This window comes from Miniopterus natalensis, chromosome 7, assembly GCF_054644295.1.
Source record: "Miniopterus natalensis isolate mMinNat1 chromosome 7, mMinNat1.hap1, whole genome shotgun sequence".
Classification (NCBI taxonomy): domain Eukaryota; kingdom Metazoa; phylum Chordata; class Mammalia; order Chiroptera; family Miniopteridae; genus Miniopterus; species Miniopterus natalensis.
In genome coordinates this window covers 40,912,640-40,939,061 of record NC_142087.1, presented here as the reverse complement: position 1 = coordinate 40,939,061, position 26,422 = coordinate 40,912,640, and the positions used below count along the sequence as shown (strand labels likewise).

Below are 26,422 nucleotides of genomic sequence, written 5' to 3'. Positions count from 1 at the left end.
ACATTTTAAGTTATAACCTTGAACCAAAGGTACATTAATATTTCTTTGTATTTATCCTAAAACTACCCTTTTCAAGCTTTAAGGGATGCCTTTCATTTGCACTATTTTACATTCACTGTGAAACCCAGTTCTACAGTTGTCCCAACACAGAGCTAAAAGGAGGCTCAGACCAAACCTCTATCTTCCATACAATTTTTAAAAATATATAACTGTTAAGATACCACTTATGGTATCACTTTTCCAGTTTTATGGTGAATAAGCATACAAAGGAGAGATGGTTCTCCCCTGGAATTCACAAAATCTGCATCCTACATTTACACTCTCCTGCACTGCTTTGCTGAACAAAATTGGTTTCGAGAACATTATATCTGAGGCCTATAGTCATCAACACTAAGTCTCCTTAGGAATGGAACAGACGTCAGACAATTGATTCTAGAGCAGAGTTTGTTTTTTAATCACAGTCTCATTTGAGAATTTCAGGAAAGTATAGACCTTCTTCCTAGAAAAATGCACATATACAAACATACAAAGTTTTGTCTATAGTCTGGGGTCAGGGTATAGTTTCCTGGGTTCCTGAAACTCCTGTAGTAGTGAAGGAGTTATATTTTAGGGATTAATGAGTGAAAAAAAGATACTGATTTAAAAGGATGAGTATACAAAATACCTTTCTATTTGTTTTCTCAAACTCTTGGGTGTAACTTTCTGGATAAGTCACTATTTTGGTCAATAGGTACCAATGACAAGCGATCTTATCAGGCCAGTGGAACTTTCCGAGTGTCATTTCAGACTTCTTTCTCTTCTTTTAGGTGTCAACTGTGAAATTTAATCTTTTATGTGGAAAGTGTTTTATTAAAGTGTTTGCAGATAGTTCAGAGATTCTTTTTCTGACCAAGGCATCTTAACCTTATTTTTCAGGAGTTTAAAATGGTAGGTAGGTAGTGTCTTTATTTAGAGCTATGATTCTTTTATTAAGTGTCAACATTAAATTGCTTGGAAGGACATCAGTTTTTCTAAAAGACATAGGAATTAATGTATCCATAAAAAAAAATATGTGATTCCAAAATACACATGCAAAAAGAGAACTTAATTGTGCAGCTGTTATGCCTATGTAACCTGCCACTTCTCTACGAAACAGAGCATGAAATATAGTTCCAATGTTAGTATTCTCTGCATCTCTGAGAACAATGATAAAGATAAAAGCAGCACTTCTAGAAAGTGCATCTGTAGCTACCAATGTGTGTTCCATTATATGTTCTCAACAGCCTCTTAATCCTTTCAGGGCTGTCATCTGTCCTATTCCAGAAGTCATCACCTAGTAGGATTGTTAAACTCTGTGAAAGTATTATGGACACTTACTTGGGAACTTGTGTTCTTGGCTGAGAGCAAGTAAACGTTTCAACTCTGTAGGGAGGAAAAGAACAATTAAACCTTAAATTACTAAAACAAAAGTCACTTGATCATGGAGAATCGCTGAGAACTCAAAGCAGCATTGGACTTGTGAATGAACTGACTTTAAACCTACCTTCCTCATCTATCAAGTAGCTTGATGCTATTCCATCAGTGTCTGTTACATCACAGGAGTAAATGCCCAAGTCTTCCATCCCGAGTTCCTTGAAGGTCAGTTTTGACCTTAAGAACAGAATAGTTTTGTAAGAAATGAGGTCATGCGGCATCCGGGCACCTGGGCCCAACATTGTCTCTAGGCCTTTGCACACGCTACTCCCTTCATTTGGAGTATCTGTTCCTATCCCCCTTGTTGACCTACCCATTCTTGCTGTTTCTGGGAAGTCTTCCCTGACATCTTCTTAAGGGGTGACAGTGATGGGAGTGGGAAGCTGGTACAAATTTCCCATCCCCAAACTATGTTGCATACCTATACACATGCCAAATAAAGACATTTTCAGCTGATCAGCCCTTGCTGATCCTGAAAAAATTTTCCCCACAGGGCAAAGCCTGCTCTCAGTAACTCTGGTGCCTCTCTTATGTCATCCCCTGTGCTTCCCATTTTTGAGGTTATCAAACATTCACTGGTATTGCCTCTTTCATTATCTCTATGCCTCTACTGTGTGCCTTGGGAAAAAGACCTGATTTGTTTACTGTCCTCCAGCATCCAGTGCCTTCACTGGCACATAATAAGTACTTAATAAATATGTGTAGAATGCATAAATGAACCGGTCAATGGTCTAGTTCACTGTTCAAAGTTTTCTAACTTTGGTGAGTCATGTTGCTAGTCAGTGTCTAAGGCCAACCAAAAATTTAAATGTTGGTGAAGTGCACACAGTGGAAGAAAAACATAGTTTGATTATCTTTTCTTTGGCCAATGTGTGTTTTACTTCAGGGACTTACCAGCATAGCAACAGTAAAATGTCTTTTAATTATATTCAGCATTTCCTTGCCATTCTCTAACAAAATTACTATTTTATTTTTATTTTATATATATATTGGGCTGTTTTGTAATAGAAATAATACTTAGGAATATTTTGCTTTACCAAATACAATCCAATATGATTGGTACTATAAAGATATAAACCTTGGTAAGTAAGGCAGAGTAAAAAGAAAACTCAGGCCCAGCCGGGCATGGCTCAGCGGTTGAGCGTTTACCTAGGATCCAGGCGATCAGGGTTCGATTCCGGGTCAGGGCACATGCCTGGGTTGCGGGTTTGATCAATGACTCTCTCATCATTGATGTTTCTATCTCTCTCTCTCCCTCTCCTTTCCTCTCTCTGAAATCAATAAAGATATATTAAAAAAAACACACACACAAAAACTCAGAATCTTGGGGCTAAAAGTATTAGCTTATAAAATCACTCTCTCCCATTCTACAGAAAAAGTAATTGGAGGGCAGTGGAAATTAAAAACTGCCCCAGGTTACACAGCCAGCTCCTGGTAGAGCTGGAACTAGAATTCATCTATCCTGCGCTCCCCATATAGAGTTCTTTCCAGTGCATTACTGTGTCACTTATAAGTGGTGGTGAAAAAAGCAGAACAGGTCATACCTAACCCAGTTAATTTACCATAACTTGAATCAGCAACTAAAAACTTCTTCCTTGCTCCCTCCCCATAAGCATCCTCACCATTACTTTAAGATTTCAAAATTTTGTAGGATAATGAGAATCATTTTTAAAACCTACTTTTATGTCAATCAAAGCTCTTCTACCATAAATGAAATAGCACTTTAAATGAAACAATGTGAAAGTACTTTACATGGATTTTTTTGTTTTGTTTATCCCCACCCAAGGATATTTTTTCCATTGATTTGTAGAGAGAGTGGAAGGGAGGGCATGAGAAGAGAGAGAGAAACAGAGAGAGAGAGAGAGAGAAACATAGATGTGAGAGAGACGCATCGATCGGTTGCCTCCCGCACATGCCCCGACCAGGCCAGGGATCGAACCTGCAACCTCGGTATGTGCCCTTGACGGGGAATTGAACCCTCGACCCTTTGCTGCATAGGCCAATGCTCTAACCACTTAGCCACACCAGCCAGGACAAGGGTTGTTATTTTTTAAGATTTATACTGGTTATTACTTTTTACATTACATACCAGATATAAAATATTTGTGATTCATCCCCTTATACTAAGTATTGAAATAGAAAGCTAAGAGCTAACTTCATCCTTCTATCATGACAAGGAGACCCATGATTATGATTGAAACAGTCCGTACTTGTTGCCTTTGCTTTCAATTTCTATACGTGGAGAGTCCTCAGTGGATACATAATCTTTGGACCAGGTGAACTCAGAATTTGGAGCCATCTGATCACATTCGAAGTTCAAGGAAATGATTCCATTATCATCCACACTTATAACAACCTCTTTGGTTCCTGGAAGAAGAAGAAAAAAAAGAGGCACTGATATTTTCCGGTAAAAACTGACCAAGCAGGAATTTCTTGAGATCCTCTACTTTAGCCTTGAAGCAGGGCTTTGAGCTTGTGCAAAGGAAAAGCCCCAACTGCTCACTGTGACTGACAATCTATTTTACAATTCAACTCTTATACTGTAACAGGGAATTAAATAAATGTGCCATGTTTGGCCACAGCTGAATAAAATTTGGTTGACATGAGTGATGGCTCAATTATGGGAGTGGGTTGATCATAAATAAGAGGGGAAAGGCAGCACTGGGAAAAAGGAAACTTGAGTGGTCCTTATGAGAACCTAATTCATGACTTTGCTTTAAAAACACCAGTATCCAACTTGACACCAGTAAAGGATAGATGAGAGACAAGAAAACCAAAGGGAAATTGAAGGGGAGAAAGTAGAGGTGATGAGAATTGCCTATATTCACATGTTCAAATTTTGTAAATCATTTAAGAATGAAGAAATATATGAAATCTTGTTCTGCTGATCAGGCAACCATAAATCAATCTAAAGATGCCCCTGAGATGGAAACAACAGCAACCTAGAAATGACTGTTATTGAACTGTATGGAAATTTAAATAGAAACAGATTTCAAGAGCACCATATGTTTCAAGGAGATTGGCATTTAGATTTTAAAAGAAAACAATTCTGTCAATGTTTTGAATTCTTTCATTTTTGAGAGTTATAATAAATTGCACCTACATGTAATATAGTGATTCAAAGAGATTTGTACAGCATATAAAATGTTCACATCTACATCTAAATCCAATTTGAAAGGTAAAATGCTCTTCTTAAATTGACAGGCATTCAATTACCAGTCTAAACTTGGTTTGTTTCCATGTATTATGAAAAATATATTTGATCTCAAAAAGGTGCAGCTTTATTTTTTTAAAAGCACAAGAACTTTTTCAATAGATACTTCCCAAGGTTCTGAAGGTTTTCTCTTTAGATTGTATCATAAGAAGCCAGCATCCTGGCCTACTGTCCAATAAAGCTTGTCAGGGAAAACAATTGCAAAATGTTGCTCGGGGGAAGGCCAAAAGAACATGAGTGCACAAACAGTGAAGAGTGACATGAGGCTCCTAATCCTGGCAGTTGATCTAATTTGTGTCCTTATTGATGATAGTGTGCTTCAATTACAAATGTTTAAAAAGTGATTTTTAACACATGGGAAGCTTAGGGAAGCCTAGTTCTAGGAGATTTTTAAAGTTACTTTTTAAAAAACAACAGGGTTATTTTCATATTTGGTTATATGGATAAAAGGAAATGATCAATTAGAGAATTGTTTCTTAAGTGAAATGTCTACCATGTATTACTTTTAAGGTCCTGTGTGTGTCTACTCCATTGGAAATTGCAGATCATGTTTTATTTCTATTTCCAGTAATACATGACTAATCCTCACAATCCATTGTTGCATAACAAATAGTGAACAAATATTTCAATTAAAACTTAAGACTAGCACCCAAGAGTGTTGAGGTTTAGGCAGGGTTATAATATACAGTTAGCATGAATGAGTCACAGAGAGAATATAAATCAGAAATTTTCTGTATATCTGTATTGTTATGAAGAGGAAAAAAGGTGATGGAAGTTATCTAAACCTTTCTTCCTGTTTGCATAATACCTATTTTGAAGAATGGCAGTTGTTCATATTAATCATTCATTGCTTATCTGTAACCTCTTTTAAAAGGAAGTGAATCATCCATATGTTTGCTGTTTATTGCATTAGAGGTATGCCTTAAGTTTACAACAGAAAAAATATTGCTTAGGTTAAGAATCTTGATTTTTACTAAGTCAAAAATTTGACTTTTCTGGCAAAGAAGTCACAAAACTGAAAAACTATAAACAATATAATTAGTTTAGCCTCTCAATTCCATAGATAACCTTTGCCCTCTAATACTTTACTCATCTGGAATCTTGCCCAAAACCAAGAAGTAAGGAAAACAAGTCTCTAAGAGCTAGTGCTGATGTGACAAAATCCACACATTAGTAGTAGTTCTGGAAACTCAATGGATAACTCCATAGACTATCGCTTGGAATCTATTTATACTTAGCTTGAGATGGTTCTAACAAGCCTAGTTGATTGGTTTCTCTCAGTAGATTAAACCCCCAAAAGAGAGGAAAGTAAGATGCTACTATCAGCAGGCACACTGAGAATAAGGAAATGACGGCAGGAGAGAAGGCAGAAAACTAAAAAGCAGGCCCAAAGATATTATTTCGTAGAGGGACAAATAGCTCCTCACCCATGAGACATCACTGTTTTTATTGTAACCCTGTACAATACATAAAGTTGATACTTATGGCTCTGAGTCAGAAAAAGGTAAGTAAGATTAAATACACTGCATCCAAGAAGGCTGAAAAATATTCAATGAAGTGTGTAACCTGTTTTATGAGAATTTTCATCAGAGTCTTAAAATGAAATTTTAAAGTATTAATGCTTTCACAGTAAATTTTCAGGTAAATGGAACAACTGGGTATTTAACACATCATTTTTGCAGGTTTCTAAGTGGCCAAATTTGTCCCCAAACCCATGCAACTTAGAGAACAGGAAAGTTGCTGTCTCAATTGCCTGACTTACTGAAAGAATATAGAGCTGTCTTATTAAATTATTCTGGAAAATTATTATTTGTAAAGTCCTTGGACATCTTTTGTGAAAATATGAAGTGACTCAAAAAATGTTATTTACAAATCCCAGGCAATATATGTGTTTCCACCTAAACCTATGAGTCTTATATCATTACCTTACAGCTAGCCTCTAATTTAAGAAGTGCAACAATTTATGCTTTTTGAAAAGAATGTGTAATTTTTTTTTACAGTCTTAGATTAAAATTTGAAATTTAAAAATAAGTGATTGCCTGGAGAGACAAAAGAAGTAGGGATTAGATGTAATGTCAACTAGTATATGAGAATTTTTATCATCTGTGAAGCTTTTCTTGATTAATCATGTGAAGTCAGCACATGGCAGATAACATCTATAGTGGATAGGAAAGAGAAGCATGAACATTTCTTCAGTTTATGAACACATAATTGTGGCTATGATGAGTGCTATTGGTTGATTTGTTTAAATAAAGTGAAAAAAAAATAATTTAAAAACTACATTTGACACTTCAGTTTTAAAAATCAAATATGTATTAATATGAGCATTTAATTAAATTTTCATTCTTCAAAAAGCTGTACTCCTTGTTTATTTTATTGAGAATAGGGTTAAATTCTATAAGGACAGGGATTTTTTTCTTCCGTATTTTCCATATGTATTTATATGTGCCAGGAACTGGATTGAAAAAACAGATTTAAAAGAAAAACGTCAGTTTAGAATTCCAATGTTTTCTCCTCTCTCACAAATCAATGATGCTGTCAACTTGTTAACGGGATGGCACCCTGAGTGTGTGTCTGGGGACGGTGGGGAGGGCGCTAGACTCTTGTCAATCTCGTGAGAAGGAATTCAGATGAGTGACAGAAAGCAGAGTTGAAGCAAAGCAAGTGAATTTTTAAAGAATACACTTGTCATAAAGCACAAGCAGGCAACTCAGCTAGTCTGAGGGCACTGCCTGGTGGGGGTTCAAGGGGTTTTATACCCTTCCCCATATAGTTTTCAAAGCTCCCCAGTCAGATACCTTGGGTAGAAGACTAGATTTCAAAGTCCCCTTCTACATTGTGGTGGCTTATCTTGGAATGTTTGTACATTTTGTTTGGCAAGTCCTAAGACGGCTGAGTTCTTTGTTTAGTGGGTGAGATAAAACTCTCCCCCCTTTTTTCTCCTTCTCTGCTTTCCTCCCTAGTAGCTATCTATTCTGTCTAACATCCCCCAAATGATATTTGTCCTTGGGTTTAGCTGGCATAAATGGCATTAATTGGGTCTTTGTTCTCTGTTTTCCCAGGGCAGGGCAATTTAAGCTATGTTTTCTCTGGTTAGGGAACATTTGCTCTCAAGTGTCCTTGGTTGGGGAAGATAGCTGGCTGCAAGCTGCCCAAACTGTTTGGCCTTGTTTAATTTTCTTATCTCAGTTTCCCCATTTCACTTGCCCAGGAATTTTCCTAGCTTCTTACTATCCTGCCACAAACTGGCTGAAAGTATCAGTTTAAAAGGAATCAAAATCTCAAGATTTTGAAAAGTCAAATTTACTGAAAATAATTTCAATATTAGTCATTTAAGCATATATCTTGAACTCCATAACAATTCTCATTAGAAAATAATGTTTAGACAGAAAGAATGCAGTTTAAACAGTACCACTGTGTAAATATAAGACAAGGTTATTGTCTTAAAAATGATCAATGCAACAAGCTTGTTGCCTTCTTGCCACATGAATTACAATGCTGGTGCTATCAGACTTTTTCAATAGGCTTTTCAAATTTAAAGAGTTCTGTTATTGTGAAGTTTTAATTAATTTGTTAACAAAGTTCTTTGAATAAAGGTGTTTTTAAAGAGTGACTTGGTAGACCAAGTATTTTACAATAATACCTAGAATGAGAAATTGAATTTGCATTTAGGAAAAAGGTAGACCCTTCCAGCATTCTGGGTTTGCAAATTTAAAAAAAAGATGTTTTTGGAAAAACTTTAACATTATTTGGAACAGCAAAGAATAAATGAGAGGAGTTTAAAACAAAAAGACATCTGTAGGAAAATTTAAAAGTAGACAAAACAATTTAAAAGTGAGCTCAGAGTTTATTTGTATATGAAAAGAAAGGACATGTTAGGTTGTAGATTTCTCTTTGTATAATAAAAGCAGTATATACATTAACCTGGAAGGGCCCATTTTTCCACAATAAAATCTCAGAGAAATTAATAGTAACAGTCTTTAAATAAAGGGGTCCTGGATACATAGTGGGCAAAAAAATTCTATTGCAATTTTACAAAAGATGTATGATATTCAAATGAGTGGTTCTTTTTATAAACACTCAAGAAAAAAAAGAGCAACATAATGACAGTGCTTCTAATAGGCCTCAGGCTAATCTATAGGACAGTCCCTGTGGAGATGAACCTGATGCAGCGCCAGAGTAAGAAAGGTGTAGCTACGGAAATCCTCAAGTTTTCTTTTTAGAATGTCCCATGACCTGAGTTTTTGCCAAGCATTGAGCAGCTGCCAATTCATGGTTGAACTCAAATGTCTAAAGAGCCACATTCTCTAAAATTGATTAATATATTGATCAAAATGGTTCACATACTTAACAGGTAGGTAGTGGCTATGATGTTCTCCTGTAAAAGTAAAGGAATCCCTGTGAATATTCTCATCTAGATGAAAGGCCATCCCACTTTTCCATATAGTTGAGCCGGAAAAGTGGACCAAAATTTGTCAGGACTTAGATTTTCTCAAAAACAGCCTTTGAATCTGCTCAAGAACATGAAGAATTCAGTTAAGAACACGGGAGATTTGGCTATAGAAAATGAAAGAGATTATTTTGGTTTGAAAAGGATTTAAGAAGAGTTGTTTCTAGTCAGTTGCCCAACCCTAAATCAATCCTTAATACGGTTGCAAGGGAAATTGTGTGGAATGGCATTTTAATGGTCCCTCCAGGCTGGCCACCATCCCCTGTACCTGAATGAGTAAGGCGTGACCCAGGGCTAAAATAAACTAGAAACTAATTCTGTCTCATTCTCCCCCTCAAAAAGATGATTTTTAAAAAAGATAAAATGTAAAAGCTGAAATAAAATCAGGGTAAACTGTTCACCTTCCCATACATTTCATAATCTGATATGAGAATTCTCATATAATTTAGTCTTTTACATCAGCATTAATAGATCAGTTTGATAAGCTTCTTAAATGTTTTCCAAATTACAGTTGACATTCAATATTATATTAGTTTCAGGTGTACAGCATATATAACTTATCACCTTGTATAACTTACAAACGGATCACCCCGATAAGTCTAGTACCCAGCTGACTCCATACATAGTCGTTGCAATATTACTGACTCTACTCCTATGCTGTTCTTTATGGCCCCCTGACTATTTTGTAGCTGTCAACTTGTACTTCTTAACCCCTTCACCTTTTCATCCAGCCCCGGAGTTCCCTTCCCATCTGGAAAACATCAGTTTGGTTTTTGTATCTATGAGTTTGTTTCTGTTTTGTTCGCTCATTTTACATAAGCTTTCATTTTTTGCCCTTCTCCATGGTGCAGGCGTGTGTGTGTGTGTGTGTGTGTGTGTGTGTGTGTGTGTAAAACTGGAGAGTGGGACGGAATAGAAGAAGAAAAGCGAGTTAATGTAATCACTCACAAGCAATACTGAGCTCTCCTATGTTTAAGATGAGGGCCCATGGCTGACCCACTTTGGCCCTGCATTGCGGCCTCCTGACGCTTCTCTCCCAGCTCGCCCTACACAGCTGAAGTGTTTGTTACACGGCATCCAGGGGTAAGTGAGCAGCTGTGGCTTCAAAACAGGGTCACACTCACTGGCCTGAGCATGGTAGTCATTCATTATATTTGCATTTAATAAATGACTACTATACACCAGGTACTGGGCTCTAGGCATATATAGAGAGAAAAACAGTTCCTATTTTGAACGAGCCCACAGTCTATAAGCTGGTTTCCTGCTATAATTACCCAAGGAGCTAAACAAATAAACAAAAATAAACCTATGCCCAGGCTCAGTCCTGGAGATTCTGATGTAATGGCCTAGAATGGAGTCTGGAATGCAGTCAGTATTTTCAGAAAGTCTTTGGCATGATTCTAACTCGCAGCAAAGGTTGGGAACCACTGTTCTAATGGATGAAAAAGATCAGTTATTAAGTAAATACAAGTGAAGTTTTCTAAATCAATTGGCCTCATCTTTAATAGTCGGCCTGGCTTCCTCCTTCAGAATCCTTCAAGAGTTCACCACTAGGCCACTGAGCACACATTTACATTCTCAGCCCTACCAGGTTCTATGACTAACCGGTTTTTAAAAACTGAAATTGGTTAGTAGGATGTCAACCCAATCCCAGATCATTATTTCATCTGGTGCTGTGTTATTTTAACCGGCCTTGCCGCAGGTGACCAAGGCCTAACTTCCAGTAACCCAGTTCCTGCTTGGGACTCTGCCTTGTGTCTGGGTTCTTTTGCCCATCACCTGAAGTCTCCTGCCCACTGCTGTTTCTCTGGCAGGAATACCTGCAGCCTGTACTGGCAGTTACCTGTTGCCCTCCAGATCACCTGCCCTACCTTGGCAGGGCTCTTTCTTATCTCCCGTCTGATCTGGCTCACCTTGCCTCCATCTACACCCCAGGCCTGATGCAATCAACACAGATACTGTTCGATAAATATCAACTTTCAACAATGGAAGTGCCTTTTATGTACACAAATACATGCTAAATATTTTTTGGCTTATTCTTCTTACAGGCATTTTTAGCTTATAGATTTCTTGGTAGAGCATGGCACACTTAATCCATTTTCTAGATCTTCATTACCAGCACTATTAGACTCTGTGGCAGTGGCTGAGCTATTTCTGTTGGCATATTTGTTGACATCAAAGGGAGACCAGTGATCCTACCAACCTCAGTGGATTAGGTTAACTTTTAACTGGAATTCAAATTACACTTGAGGTGTCCTGTTAGATGTATTCAAGGTTTGCTGTTACATGATAAGCTTTGTTTTCTATCAGAAATTTTAATAATACATTCCGAGTTTCACATCCCAAATCTTGAAATTGATAACATGCCCCTCTGCCCCCTTCCCATCCATTCTAACATAAAATAAATATCTGGTTAAAAGTAATACATTTGTATTTAACAAAATTAATAAATACAGACAACCTTAGGCTACATCTAAGCTTTTACAAAGAGTTATAACGCCTTAATACCTAGCTTATAGCCTATTCAACTATGGGAAATATTTTATGAACATCTGTTTAGCTCTCATTGCTCCATGTTGTAAACTCTGGCTTTTCCACTAGATCATAAGCCCAGTAAGCAAGACAAATGTTACATTACTCTACTCCTGGTGCCCACACAGCATCTCAAGAAATACATGTTGCAAGAATGAATGTGCTTGCTGCATATGGAACAAGTCCAAGTGTTTCCTGGGCCTTGGTGCTCCTTCATGGCAAAACATTTTGACTTTGCGCACCCCAGGATCCTAGGCTGTGACCCAGTGGTTCCCAAGTGGGTTAATCTGGTGCTGTTTAGTGTATTAATGTCTGCAGCTGTTGTTTGCAGTTATATTCTGGGAATGGATTGGCCACAAAAAAATGACTTTTGGTGCCTATTCCAAATCAGTGAAACAGAAACCTAGCCCAGGAGCTCACCAGCAGACCTTTTTTTGGTGGTAAAATTTTCATAGTGAAGGCTTTGTTATATCATGGGTGGTCACCTACCATTCTGAGGCTATTGATGAGAAAATAATAAATTAATTTAAGCTTTCTTCAGCCAATCAGATTTGGATTCCAGTGCCTAAGGTGTGCTTTTAACTTACCCACGACTAGAGTAAGAGTTTACTTTTATAGTCATCTAAATGTTCTTCTTACTGTTGAGTCCTTTTACATGTCCATTTGCCACCTTATATTTCCTCACGGTTGGCATATGAAGGGTCTGATTTCTATAGAAATATGTGTGCTGGTGTCTTTGTGTGTTACCTTTTATCCGGCATATATGTTCCTAGCACTTCTCTGTTTTCTCATGAAATTTTGCAAAGGGGACTTGCATGAGGCGTGGCACTCTCACCAGACACACCTATGACGCTTTGGTATAAGAAGGTCAGTTCTGTCCCACCTAACTCTAGAGGGTAATTATAAGAATATAGTTGAAAGCAGGTTATGAGCAATAGGATGAAAGGGACAAATATTTCCTCAAAGGGTGCATTTGACATACGCTCTATATAACAAAGGGAGAGCAGAATTTTCTGTGTTTACATTCTTTTCTCATCATAGAAATAAATACTACATTATTTATCTGCTTTTTAGTTCAATCTGAAAATAGGAATAAATGAAAGTGAAACTGCTTTGACTAGAATGAATGTAAATTTAAAATAACTGGTTAATTTCTTTTATCCTGATTTCCAGGGCTTTCTTTTATGCAACTTCAATGAATTGAAATATATAACTTTGAAAAGTGATAGAGGTTAAATGACAAAACAAGTCATTATTACATACTGATTTGAAACTGCCTGCACAGTGAACGCTGTAAACTTTGTCCCCCTGACAAAGGGAAAGGCTGTCTTCCCTGGCGCAGTCACGGCATCTCTTAAAACTGGGAGGTGAGGGCTGCCTCGGCTCTGTAGGTCATTCAGCCAGGACTGCTGTTAGTTTACCCAGGGGCCAGCAAACTATGGCCTGTGGGCTAAATCTGGCCCTTGCCTCTTTTTTTATGGTCTGCAAGCTGAAAATGATTTTTACATTTTTGAACAGCTGAAAAAATCAAAAGAAGATTAATATTTCAGGACACATAAAATTATTTAAAATTTAAATTTCACAATGTACATAATGCATTATATTATATAATGCATATAATGTGCACAAGAAAGTTTTATTGGAACATAGCCATGCTTACTGGTTTACGTATTGTCTATGGCTGCTTTTGTGCCATGGCAGAGTTGCATGTTGCAACAGAAACCATATGGCAAATAGAGTAAAAATATTTACTATCCGGCCCTTCACAGAAAAAGTATGCTGGCCCCTGGTTTAACTTAATTTAAAAATCTTACTTTTGTTTAAGGATCGTGCTTGCTAACTGTCATTCTAACTTTCCCTATGATTGAAAAAATATCCTTGTGGGACTTTATGGCTGTGGTATAATAGGAATAATGTCCCAGGAATGTGTGCTTGAAACAGTCAGTTCAGGACCCATAATTTGATCAAGAACATCCCTGTTTTTAGGTATCAACCAGAATAGCCCTAAACCATGTCAAACCTGGTTCACCCCTGTACTGAGGCTCCTAGGATGTGGTAAATGATTGTCATGGCCTAAGGTCATACTTATCAATTATTCAAATAGCCATATATTGATGATTTTGAAAACTAGGAAGAGCACAGAAAGTTAGGTTGAATGTTACTTTGGTATCTTACACAGGTGAGATTAATTTTAATGAAAGAGCAAAAGCCCACCTGGTCGAGTTTCTGCCACAACAGGCCCAGCAAGGTCGGATGGCTTGCCCACACCTGCCTGGTTTATGGCTCGGACACGGAACACATAGCTGACACCTTCCTGGAGGCCTTGCACCTGGAAAAAGCAGGTAGAAATATAATGGGCGTTTTGTGTCATTTAAACAGAAGTACTCTTCCTCTGTAATAACAATTTACAGCTGACCCTTGAACAACACAGATTGAACTGCATGGGTCAATTATACGCAAACTTTTTTCTTTCTTTTTAAAAAACTGTTTATTGAATTTATTCGGGTAACATTGGTTAATAAAATTATATAGGTTTCAAGTGTACAATTCTATAATACATCATCTGTATACTGTGCTGTGTGTTCTCCATCCAAAGCTAAGTCTCTTTCCATCACCATTTATCCCCTTTTTACCTTCTTCTGCCTCCCCCTCCTTTCCCTCTGGTAATCCCCATATCGTTATCTGTGTCTATGAGTGGTGTGTGTTGTTTTTGTTTGCTTTTTGCTTAATCTCTTCACCTTTGTCACCCAGCCTCCCAACCCCCCTACCGTCTGACAGCTGACTCTGTTTTCTGTATCTATGAGTGTTTCTATTTTTTTATTTATTTTGTTCATTACACTCCACATGTAAGTGAAATCATATGGTATTTGTCTTTCTCTAACTGGCTTATTTCACTTAGCATAATACTCTCCACATGAATCCATGCTGGCACAAAAGGTAAAATTCCCTTCTTTTTTTACATCTGAGTAGTATTCCATTACGTAAATGTGCCACTGTTTTTTAATCCACTCATCACATGTTGGATAAAATTGCTGGGTCATAAGACAATTCCATTTTTAATTTTTGGGGGAAACGCCATACTGTTTTCCACAGTGGCTGCACCAGTCTGCATCCCCACCAACAGTGCACAAGGGTTCCCTTTCCTCCACATCCTCACCAGCACTTGTTTGTTGATTTATTGATGATGCCATTCTGACAGGCATGACGTGATATCTTCTTGTGGTTTTAATTTGTACCTCTCTGATCATTAGTGATGTTGAGCATCTTTTCATATGTCTGTTGGAATGTCATGATGTAGTGATAGTTTTCACTGTAGCTAATAGAGTTTTGAAGTGAATTTTGATCCATAAATGAACTTGACTTTAGGCATAAGCTAAATGCACAGATTCTGATGTATTTAAATTCTGTGTTTAGAAATAATGCCAGGCAAGTGTGGATTTATAGAAAGGAACAGAAACATTTCCTTGTTGTGATAAAAATAGACCAGTTGCCAGGTGCCTGCCACATATGCACTTAGGTAATATGTGCCTGTGAATCATATTTCTGCATCATGACACAGGAGGTGAATCCACATCCTAGTGCCTAGTCACTGGGGTGACAGTAACACCCTTCCATTCTTCCATGCCACAGGAACAATGATTGCTGGCCTTAAAGCAGTATAGATGCATAACATATGCACATAAATTTTTACCCTTTCCTATAATTTCTGAAAGAATTGCATTCCCTTGCCTTCCTCATCCATGTTACCCACCCTTCCAATAGTCACTCCCTCTCACCACATGGTCTCACCAGGCTGTAATGGCCAATATAAAAAGAAAACAGTGGGCACTGTTTGGTTAAATCCTTTTGGTTAAAAGTAAAGCATCTTTAACTCTCTCTGGAAACCCTAGAACTTGGTGCTGAAGTGAACATGGGTGCTTCCAGGAGAAACCATATACTCCATATACTTAAGTTCTCTCACTTGTGGAGCTGTATCTCCCATTCTCACTTAAGTTTACCAGACTAAGCTTTTTAGCATGTACTTTTAAAAATCCATTTCAAACTTGAAATTTTTCTGACTATAAAACATCTGGAAGAGTGAATCTGCATCAACATGGGTAAAGGGATTATAGGACATCTTTATTATTCCTCTTTATGCCTTTATTGTTTGAATTTTTCATCATGATCATGTGCCAGTTTTATAATCAGAAAAATTAATAATTCTATTTTCACTAAAAAAAAACCTGTGGCCAAATTCTAAGGTCACTTCCTTACAGAAAGGTCATCTTTGGTTTGTGAGGCATATTCAACCTCAGTCTCTCTCTTTTTCTCTCTCAAATTTGCCTTTCCTTTTTTTTTCTTTTTAACAAGTGACATTAACCATTCTTTGATGTGTTTTAGCTCTATACTTTTTTTTCCTGTGCATTTTTTCTGGGCTCTTGGTTGTTTTTGCTTGGCTTCTCACTCTTGCTTTGCTTTACCCAAGTCAGATCCAACCTCAGGCTCTTGGGATCCTGTGCTGTGGCACACTGATTTAGAAATCATCCTGACCATAAACACCACCATCCAGGATATGTCTGTCCTTTATTTTACACTGGCCTTTGAGGTTTCTTTGCATCTAGAGGCTTCTTGTCTCACCTGGACAATTAAATAGCTCCAGACCTTCCTTGACCTTCTCTTGTCCCCATGAAATGTGACCTTCCTTATCTCCTCAAGGTATTGTCAGGGGTAGAGAGCTCACTGGCATATGCTAAACTGAGTTAATGGCATATTGAGTGTAATGGTTTAAGGGTCATTTCTCCTGGAGGATGTATTTACATTTTTTAAGGGGACTATAAATGCCTTAACTCCAGAGAGTAACTGACATGGTATGAACTTTGGTCCACAGTGGCAGGTCTATGGAAGAGATCTTCTAGACCAGGTATACTCTGAATATCTTCCCAGGCCCACCCTCTAGGCAGCGGCCTATTGTGCCAACAGATGGGGCTGCACACAGAATGCGGTGTTGGGCTTTCTGTATGACTGTGGTGAACCACACTTCATTCTAAGCAACAAGAACTAGAATCATACTGCCCCCCGTTTCTGAGGCCCTACTCTGGAGTCAGGGTCTCTGGACACTGCTGACAATGAGGGAAAATATTCTTTTGAGATTTCCATTTGATACAGGTGAGAGATTCAATGACTTTAGCAGAACAGTCTTTGGTAGATAAAGCTGGAAATTGGTTCAATTAGAACACTCTAGAGAATCTGGAAGGCAATGACATGGATAAGGGTGAAGATAAGGCCAAGAGCTGAGTGAACCCAGTCCACTAGCCTCTGACAGATCACGAGCTCATGTAAGCACAAGTGTGAGGAAGCAGGTTAAGTGAGACAGGCCAAGATTCAAAAGAATCTAAAGGCTTATTGGCATGAACTCTATAAAAATAGACCCTCAAATCAAAAATCACCTTCAAAAAATTACAAATAGGGCCCAGCCGGCATGGCTCAGCAGTTGAGCATCGACCTATGACCCAGGAGATCATGGTTCTATTCCCAGTCAGGGCACATGCCTGGGTTGTGGGCTCAAACCCCAATAGGGAACATGCATGAGGCAGCCCATCAATGACTCTCTCATCACTGATGTTTCTATCTCGGTCCCTCTCCCTTCCTCTCTCTGAAATCAATAAAGATATATATATATATTTTTTAAATTCAGGTAGGAATAAGTAAGTCACCTTTGAGGAATGGTAAGTAAAAATGTCTTAAGACTGTAACAAAAATATGAGGTGGGAAAGTGGAGGCAAGAAAGGAAAGACGAGAGAAAAGGGAATTTGTGGCTGTTTTCCAAAGCTAAGCTAAGGGATTCAGGTTAAATAAAACTGAATTGTTTTAAGCATCAGAAACGTTCCCAAACCCCAACCACTGCCAAATGAAATCTTACCAGGAGCCCAATGTATGACACAGACCAAAGCAGAGATGTTGTTTTACCTTGCTAACTTTTAAGTTAATATCATTAGAAGAGCCTTTTTTGTTATTAAACAGGTTTCTCAAACTGTGAGCATCTTCTTACCTTCAGGTATTTGTCTTTAAGAGCCGCCTCATTGAGCCCTCGCCACTGGTCATCTTTAGCATTGGCCTCTTTCATGTCCACAAAGTAGCCAGTGACTGGGGTCCGTCCAGAGTGGACCGGAGGCTTCCACTGCAGAACCAGGGAGGTTTTCCTGACTTCACTATACTTGAGATTGTGCGGTGGTCCTGCAAAAGAGAGAGAGACCAGTGCATAAAAATCATAATGTAGGTAAGAAAACTCAAATATGTGGAAATCTGGAACCACATTTAAGGTCCTACAGCTGAATCTGATGCTGGTGTTCTTCCCCCCCCCCCCCAAATCTACCATTTCCATGGAAATAGGTATTTTTTGGTCATTTCATATCAAGTTTCCTCAACTGCTCTACATGAACCTATTAAGACCCTTTATGGGCAGCTGGTGGTTAAGGTCAGTTCAAGATGCTCCTCAGAGGCTGGATGAAAACTTGCCTTTCAGGCTGTCCTCAGACCTGTGTTCCTCACCTTTTATCAGAACAGTTTAATTTGGTTGCAGATTCAGCTTCCGATTATTTTTGGATAATAATAGAAAATTCTCCCAACTCTCAAATTAGCATGAAGAAAGCAACTCTATTTGATAGCGTATGAATATAGATGATAATATTTCTTACAAAGGAAAAATGAATATATTACAAAATAACTCCCCACTGGAAGAAAATTTTTCCCATATAGGGGATGGGGTAAAAACAAACTATAGTTATGATTTACAAAGAACTTTCACTAAATAAATACAATCAATCCTGTGAGCTCTGAATTTGTGCCAGACATTGCCGGTAGTTTGCACTCATTTATCTAATTCATTCTTAAGACAATTAATAGAAAGCTTAGAGAAGGCAAATAGCATGATTAGCCTGTTCAGAAAGAAAGCCAGAATCTTCTCCCTTCCTGTATTTTTCTTTACACTCTTGGGAGAGTCCAAACTACTAAATGATTTATCTTTGCATGACCTCCAGCTGCTATGCAGGTGATATATTTATTTATTTTCCTTTTTTTTTTTTTTTTTTAAATAACAGCTGATTTCTAACCAGCCAATGAAAATTAGTTGAACTGACTCACGGTGGCCTGAAAGCCAACTATAAGCACAGGCTCTGTCGTGCTATGCTTTGGCATTTTGCAATCGATAGTTCAATATTTGTTGGGCCTTGGCTTTAGAGTCACAAATATGTGTCATCCTTGTTTTCCTATGACATCTGGTGTGGAAATAGGTTTAAATAATAACATCAATATTTTTTCAATGGATGTGGCATGTTCTGTTTTGCAAAGGGCGTCAATGACCATTCTCTTGTGCCACCCTCAGAACCCAGTGAGGCACACAGACAGGTACCACCACCTCTTGCTTCACCTGGAAGGCACTCTGTTCTGCTGCTTCCTAGCCCCTCTCCTCTAGGAATAAGAGGCCTAGTTTCCAATCCTAACTGCCACTTACTACCTGTGTCACCTCCTGGGTATCATTTATACCAAGTCTCAGTTTCTTCATCTGTAAAACAAAGAGGTGACAAAACATTCTTAACGCTCCCTTCTATAAGAGCTTTCTTGAGTTACGGCTTGCCCAGCACTACTCAGTAAGTGTGGATCTGCGAAACCAGAGGTCATGGGGCAGAGGACGGTCCCATTCATTTCTCCTCTGAAGTAAGAGCACTCATCCTGCAACCTCTTTTGCAAACTATATCCTTTCCATCAAAACATTTCCCACAGGCTTGCTCAGAATTTCTTAGTCTCTAGTCACTCACATTTTAACTTTATGCAGGAATTGCAAGAATTTAAAAACAGATCCACTTCTGTGCAGGTGACAGAAAGAGCTTAAGAAATATCAGCCGGATTCAAGGAGGTGTAAAGAAAGGCAGTGTATTTGCCTGTCTTGTTTATGAAGCCAAATAAGCACTTCATCTTCTCTTAAGTGCATCTTATAGTCGTTTCATTCACACTTGATAGAGAAGCGATGCAGATGGACACTCTCTAATTAAAGGCAAAATGATGGCTCTCCAAGGGCAGTTAAGGTTTCAAACAGAGGAAGTGAGGGCACTGGGGCCAGGGCCGGGTCCACCCTGCATGCCCAGTATGGCCTAGTGTTCTGATGTGGTTGATGCTGGTGCCAAAACAGTTGTTACACATGTTGACTATCAAACCCAGGTGCAAGAATTTAGTCAGCCCGTGGCACTAAAATATCTGGGTCTCTGAAGTTAGTACCATTTAAAGCAAAAAAAACCCATCCATCCAATACATTAATGTTGCGGCTCTGAATCTTAAAGGCTTAGTAAATTTGTTTGTATTCAGTTTTTAAATTTGTTCAGGCTTGTAGCTCTATAAGAATTAAAAGCATAGGTAGCCCTGGCCGGGTGGCTCAGTTGGTTGGAGTGCTGTCCCATACACCAAAGGGTTGTGGGTTCAATTCCTGGTCAGGGCACATAGGTTGTGGGTGTAAGGGAAGCAACAGATAGATGTTTCTCTCTCACATCGATGTTTCGCTCTCTCTCCCTTCCTCTCTCTCTAAAAATCAATAAAAACATATCCTTGGGTGAAGATTAAAAAAAAAATTTAAGGTAAATGTAAATGTTTTTACATTCTCCCCATTTTCTTCCCTGCCCAGCCAACCACCCCTGATGACAACCTCCAAATAAGAGTGTTTCCAGTCTGGTTCCAGGGTCTTTATTGCGATGCAGAGTTGGGAAAAAGTGGAGAGACAGAGACAGAGAGAAACAGAGAGAAATGTCTGGAGAAGTAAGTGGAGAGAGGTAAGTGGAGAGGGGCCAGGACTTAAGTCCTAGTCAGGCATGTTAAGTTCACCTAAATAATATAATGAAGGGCCGGGAGCCAGGGAGGGAGAGGAGCCACAGTGGCTGATTCTGGAAAGAGGTTTTGGATTGATAAATAAGAGGCTCCTGAGCAGTGGGAGAATGCATGAGAACTAGGGAGTATAGGAAGAAGTTTTTGAGAAATTTTGCTGTGTGATATGAATTGGATTCCCTTTAATGGCCTTTAAGAAGCCCAAGCAAAAATAGGAATTCCTTTTAAATGATCATGTGGCTCTCGAGTTATGGGCTTCTGCCAATACTGCTCCATGCAGAGGCTGACCTACGGGGGCGCTAGGATTTATTTGGAATACAAGCATAAGAAATTTATAGTCAGTTTTATATTGGTACCTATTATTTAACAGTATTGTAAAAATATTTTACGCAAACACAAGGGAATTAATTTCCCTTAGAATTTATCTATATAGCACTTAAATTTAGCTCCAAGTTGTAGGTTCTCTGAGAAGAAACTGAGTTTTCCCAGTTTACCTGGAACAGCAATGGTCCACTCTTCACATTTGAAGCATTCGCTCACCGCCGAGGGCACTCCCACCCCGGCGATGTTCATGGCTGCCACTTGGAACTGATACACTGTGTTTTCCTTCAAGTTGCTAATCTGCAACATGGACAATATCACAGAGAGTGAATGTTTCACATTTGTTTTTTCTAATTGTTCAACATTTTATTTATTTACCTCGTGTGTTGATCGCACTCTAGAATGACCCTCAATGGGTCATGCCTTTTTGGAATCTCCTCTCATCGAGTGTGGGTGAACATGCGACCTGCTTCTAGCTAATTCCAAGGGTATTGGAATACCAATCCTGGGGTTATGTTACATCATATGGCAAAGGAGGAAGGCTATTTCAGATGTAATTAAGGTCCCTAACAGTTAATTCTGAGTTAGTTAAAAGAGAGATTATCCTTGGTGGGCCTTCCTGACTGTGATATTGTAATTTATAATAAGAAATATATATTTGGTCTTTGTCGCCATTCCTGGCAGAGTTCCTATAACCCTTGGAATTTTACTAAGTGATGCAAGCATTAAAAGTTCTTTTGTTATGTTAATGAGGTGACCTGGGGGAAACCCTAGGTAGTCTAAATATTTGGGCTGGTTGCTAGGGAAACCAATAGTGGGATTAGAAGGTTGGGATTTTCAGCTTCACCACTAGGATCTCCGGGGATGGAAGAGAGGCTGGAGATTGAGTTGTCCAATGATTTATTCCATGCCTGTGTAATGAAGCCTCCATAAAAACCCCAAAAGAACAGGGTTCGGAGAGCTTCCAGGTTGGTGCTGGGAGAGTGGCACTCCAGAGAGGGCATGAAAGCTCATTCCCTCAGCCCATGTACCTTGCCCTGTGCATCTCTTCCATCTGGCTTTTCCTGAGCTATATCTTCTTATAATAAACTGGTAAACTAGTAAATAAAATATTTCTCTGAGTTCCCTGAGTCACTCTTGCAAATTAATGGAGCCTGAGGAGGGGACTGTGGGAACCTCTGCTTTATACCCAGTAGGTGAGGTAAGAAGCTCAGATGAGAACCTGGACTTAGCTCTGGCACCTGAAGTGGGGACAGAGGCAGTCCTGTGGGATCAAACCCTTAACCTGTGCGATCTGATTCTGTATCCGGGTAGTGTCAGGCTTGAGTTAAATTGTAGGACACCCAGCTGTTGTCAGGGGGGTGTTGGGTGTAATGGGAGTGTAAGAATAAAGGAGAAACACACAGGAGGAGGAGTGAGTTTTTTTCAAAGGATTGACCTTAATCGAATAGGAACTCTAAAATAGGGTTTGGAACCTTCCTGAAGAGAGACAGTATCACAGTGGTCTTCAAGAAGCAAACGTCATTTTGAAACATCCTAGCTCCTCGAATTTGAAGAGGGGCAGCCTCAGGTATACAGCTGGAAGGAACTCAATTCTGCCGGCAACCTGAATGACCTTGGGAGCGGAGGAAAATGCAGCCCAGCTCGCTCCTAGCCCGCCGCGTTGAGCCCCTGAGCAGAGGACCCAGCTAAGCTGAGCCTAGACCCCTGGCTTGTGGAAACCGCGTTACAACAAACATGGGTTATTTTAAGGCACAAGGTTTATGGGGATTTGTTATACAGTACTAGAAAGCTAATGCATTACAGATGAAAGTTAAATGAATTCTAGGCTAGGAATAAAAAATTCAAATTCCTGTAATGTTTCTGCTCTTTACTGAGTGACCTAATGTTTTCTATATCCCACAGTAGGAATTGGGTTGTTGTGAGGATAAATATATGTAATAAAATGATGAATGTGGACACATTTTCAAAATTGAAATGATGGAATATATTAGTGTGAAAAAATCCATGGACTATAAACAATCCTTTAAACATTAAAAAGGCTTAATAAATGGAGGTATTGATGGAAACAGCTGAGTGCTTACCTACTTGTCTTTAAGCCAAGACAAATATAAATCCATGATCCTGTCTACATATGATTTAATCATGAGGTCATAAATTCATCCATAAATGGGCTTGTCTTGTCAGTTATTTAGGGTATAAGTGGAATATAATGGCCATGTGTTATAGTAACAGAATGATATAAACACCCACTTTGATTAAAAACACCCACACCCACATACACTCCCTGTATGAAGAAAAATTCTTTTTAATTATGGGGAAAACATGAGGTAGAAAACTTGGATCTAAAAGTACTTTATTCAAGTACCAGGGTTGTTTTGGGGTCCTATTACCATGACCAACCATTCCAGTTTTCCTGGGAGTATAGGGTTCCCAAGGACATAAGATGTTTTGTGCTAAAACTAGGAGAGTCCCAGCCCTGGCTGGTGTGGCTCAGTTGGTTGGAGCATTGTCCTGTACACCAAAGGGTGGCAGGTTCCATTCCCAGTCAGGGCACATACCCAGGTTGCAGGTTTGATCCCTGCCTGAGTGTGTGTGTGAGGCAGCCGATTGATGTTTCTCTTTCACATCAATGTTTTGTTTTTTGTTTTTTTTCCCTCCCTTTCCCTTCCTCCCTCTCTCAAAAAAAAAAAAAAAAAAATTCAGATTCATTTGGATTCTGGGACTCTTGAAGCTAGAGGCATATTTGTTACAGAAATTTGTAAGTTAATTTTTGTAAGAAATATTAATTTTCATGGTAAGTATACATTTCATAGTAAACATTCTAAAAAATTATGTTTATGTGTATGAATATACATATAAATATACATCCTGACTCATCAGCCAAACTACCTCTATTTATCTTTATATATATTTTACAAAAGTCCTGTCATTGCAGGCAATGGACACTAGAGAAATGACATGAACCATTTACAAGGTGCTGGGCACGTGCATGTGTGTGACTATGTGTGCATGTAAGTATGTTATCCTACATGTGACATTCCACACCACAGAAGGTCACCTGCTTACCTTATACACCTCCTCACTGACAGCTTTGATGTTGGCCTCTCTCCATCTTCCTGGTACCCCATCAATTACCTCACGATAGTTCACATAATAGCCAGTAATTTCAGCCCCTCCACTCTTATCTGGCTGCTTCCATCCAAGAACCATTGAGTCACGAAGACTTTCAAGACAAGTGATGTCATAGGGTGGCGATGGTGCCGCTGTTGCAATATGAACACTTGTGAGTAGAGAGAAGTGCATCCATAATTCCATGTACATTAAACTTGTTTCACTGATACCTTGCATGAAGGCACTAGGTCTTGTGGTATAAAACTAAAGCATGGCACTGATCAGTAACTTGGCATCTGATTTGGTGCATGAGAAAAAAAATTGACACATGGCCAAAAGGGCACTGCAATTATTATTCTAATGTTAAAAAACCTGTCCCCCTCAACCCCAGAGAGGAATAAGTTGAAATACTAAAAGCAAAATGGTGCAATATCCTATGAAATGATTCTGTTCCCCTTAAAAAGGAATATTTCCCCCAAGATACACATTTTTGTTTCATTATGTCATTTTGTTTTTATTTGGTCCTTGAGGAAAATGGAATATGTAAATCAATTTCTGCTTCAATTCACTTATTGAGAATTTCCATGTGTTTCCAAAGAGTTAGCATTTAACCATTCAGGCACAGGTACCCTAGTGAGACCTTATAACACAGAAAAAATCTTATTCTGAAGCTAAACGTTACCGTAAATCTTTTTTTTAAATAGGCATAAGTGTCCATGTGATTTTCTTAGTATGCAATACTTCTTGTCTCATCATTTTTAACCTGATGTTGGAATATTATTCATATAGCACAAAAAACTATATAGCTGTCTCCATGTTTATTAGTGCCTAGCCAGAAAAATATTTGGAGGATGTTTTAAAAATCTTCCTTCATTTATGTTATCAGCTTTGCTGATCAACTTTTCACTCAACTACTAAAATTATAGTTTTTGATAAAGAAAGAGAGGGAGGGGTGGTAGAAAGAAATTTATCTAGATATGCAATAACATTAAAAAGAATTTTTCTAAATATTTATTTGGATTATCAAAGATAAAGATACTACCTCATTACTATTTTAAAAATCTCAGAATATTTTAAAAATAAAATACGTTTGTTTCTCTCTCCCCATCCCTAACCTCCTTCATTCTTTACATTTTAAAAAGAGCTCTCTCACTCTCTTTCTCCCTATTTCAGAGCAATGTTGAATATGAATATATAATCTTACACTGAGATGAAGGGACAAATAAAGGTGTCAAAAAACTAATAGAGGCCATGACAGAAGTTGGGGGTGAGGTAGAAATAGGGGATAGATGAGAAGCATGTTTTAATTTATCATTACATGCTTATTATTTCATTTTTATTTTATAAAAACCATTGTCTCCTAGAATATATAAGTCGCAAGTACCAAATACCTTAATCAGAAAATTCTTAACTTACTGATAAATAGTCTTAAATAAATCAGTACTGGGAATGTGGATCATCTATCATAGAACATAGCTATACGTGATTATAATACCCTGGTAAACTTTCCATGGCAACTGAAAGGATAATGTTACTTTTATTTATTTGAATTAAATGTGAAGGGTCATCAGAAAACCTGAGGATGAAGAACAGAAGTAATAACTATGAACCTGATAAAACGTCTCTTCCTTGTGAAATATCTTCCCTATACATGTACTAAGTAAGAATACTGCAAAGAACTGCACATAAGCTATGATGCCAAATCCTTCCTGCTCTCATCTCTGGCTCCCTTAGCAAAACTGAGGCCAGAGGTGTCTCTGCCTCAGAAACCTAAAAGGGCTCTATAGCTAAATTACTTTAAATATGCTACTATCATTGAGCACAATGAATTATGTATTCAAGCCAAACCCATATAAGATTACAAAAGTATTGCAAGTAAATGGCTGAAAACACAAAATTAAGAATAAACACTGATGAAAGTGAACACAGATGGAGGGATGTGATCCAGACAATGAGAGGTGAGGATGCTGATGGAGACAGATGGAACAGTTTTACTCTTTGGACTCTCACCTAGATCTTTCTTCTTTTTCAGATCATCGGACTTACTTTTCCCCTTAAGAGCTGCGTTCTGTGGTGGTGGGGTAAGCTCTTCCTGAACTGTTTCACTTACTTTACTCACTTCTGTTTGGCCCAGGTTCTGAGAGCTACTGGGTAGTGAAGGTTTGCTAAGTTTGCTATCAAGTAAAGCATCTTTCTGAAAGGCTGGCTGGGAGGTTTCATGCATGCCTCCCCTGGAGTCTGTTAGTCCACCAGGTGCGTCAGTCAGTTCAGGCCACACATCTGGAGACACTCCTCCCCCTACAATCGCCAGATAACAACAGAAACACTTTAAGCCCAGACACAGTGTCAATTGCTCTTACTTAATAGAACAAAGAGAAAAACATTAGGACCACAGACAGAACAAAAACAATCTTGGTTTAACAGAAATCACTTGGATTTGTAAGCAATACGGAGAGCATACGTTTCACATAATTTACACCAAGGAAATATTT

The 26,422-nt window shown here is 38.5% G+C and overlaps 1 protein-coding gene across 1 annotated transcript in view; it reads right to left on the bottom strand.

Moving 5' to 3' along the window:
• The window catches only part of MYOM1 (myomesin 1), a 108,018-nt gene that overhangs the window by 22,995 nt on the left and 58,601 nt on the right, over positions 1-26,422 (bottom strand). Inside the window, exons 18-25 of the mRNA XM_016211488.2 lie at positions 25,941-26,228; positions 23,886-24,082; positions 20,990-21,116; positions 17,677-17,861; positions 13,863-13,977; positions 3,663-3,819; positions 1,523-1,629; positions 1,357-1,401 (exon numbers count right to left, since the gene is read on the bottom strand). Coding sequence (XP_016066974.2) covers positions 1,357-1,401; positions 1,523-1,629; positions 3,663-3,819; positions 13,863-13,977; positions 17,677-17,861; positions 20,990-21,116; positions 23,886-24,082; positions 25,941-26,228 — 1,221 coding nt within the window. The remainder of the gene's footprint in view (positions 1-1,356; positions 1,402-1,522; positions 1,630-3,662; positions 3,820-13,862; positions 13,978-17,676; positions 17,862-20,989; positions 21,117-23,885; positions 24,083-25,940; positions 26,229-26,422) is intronic.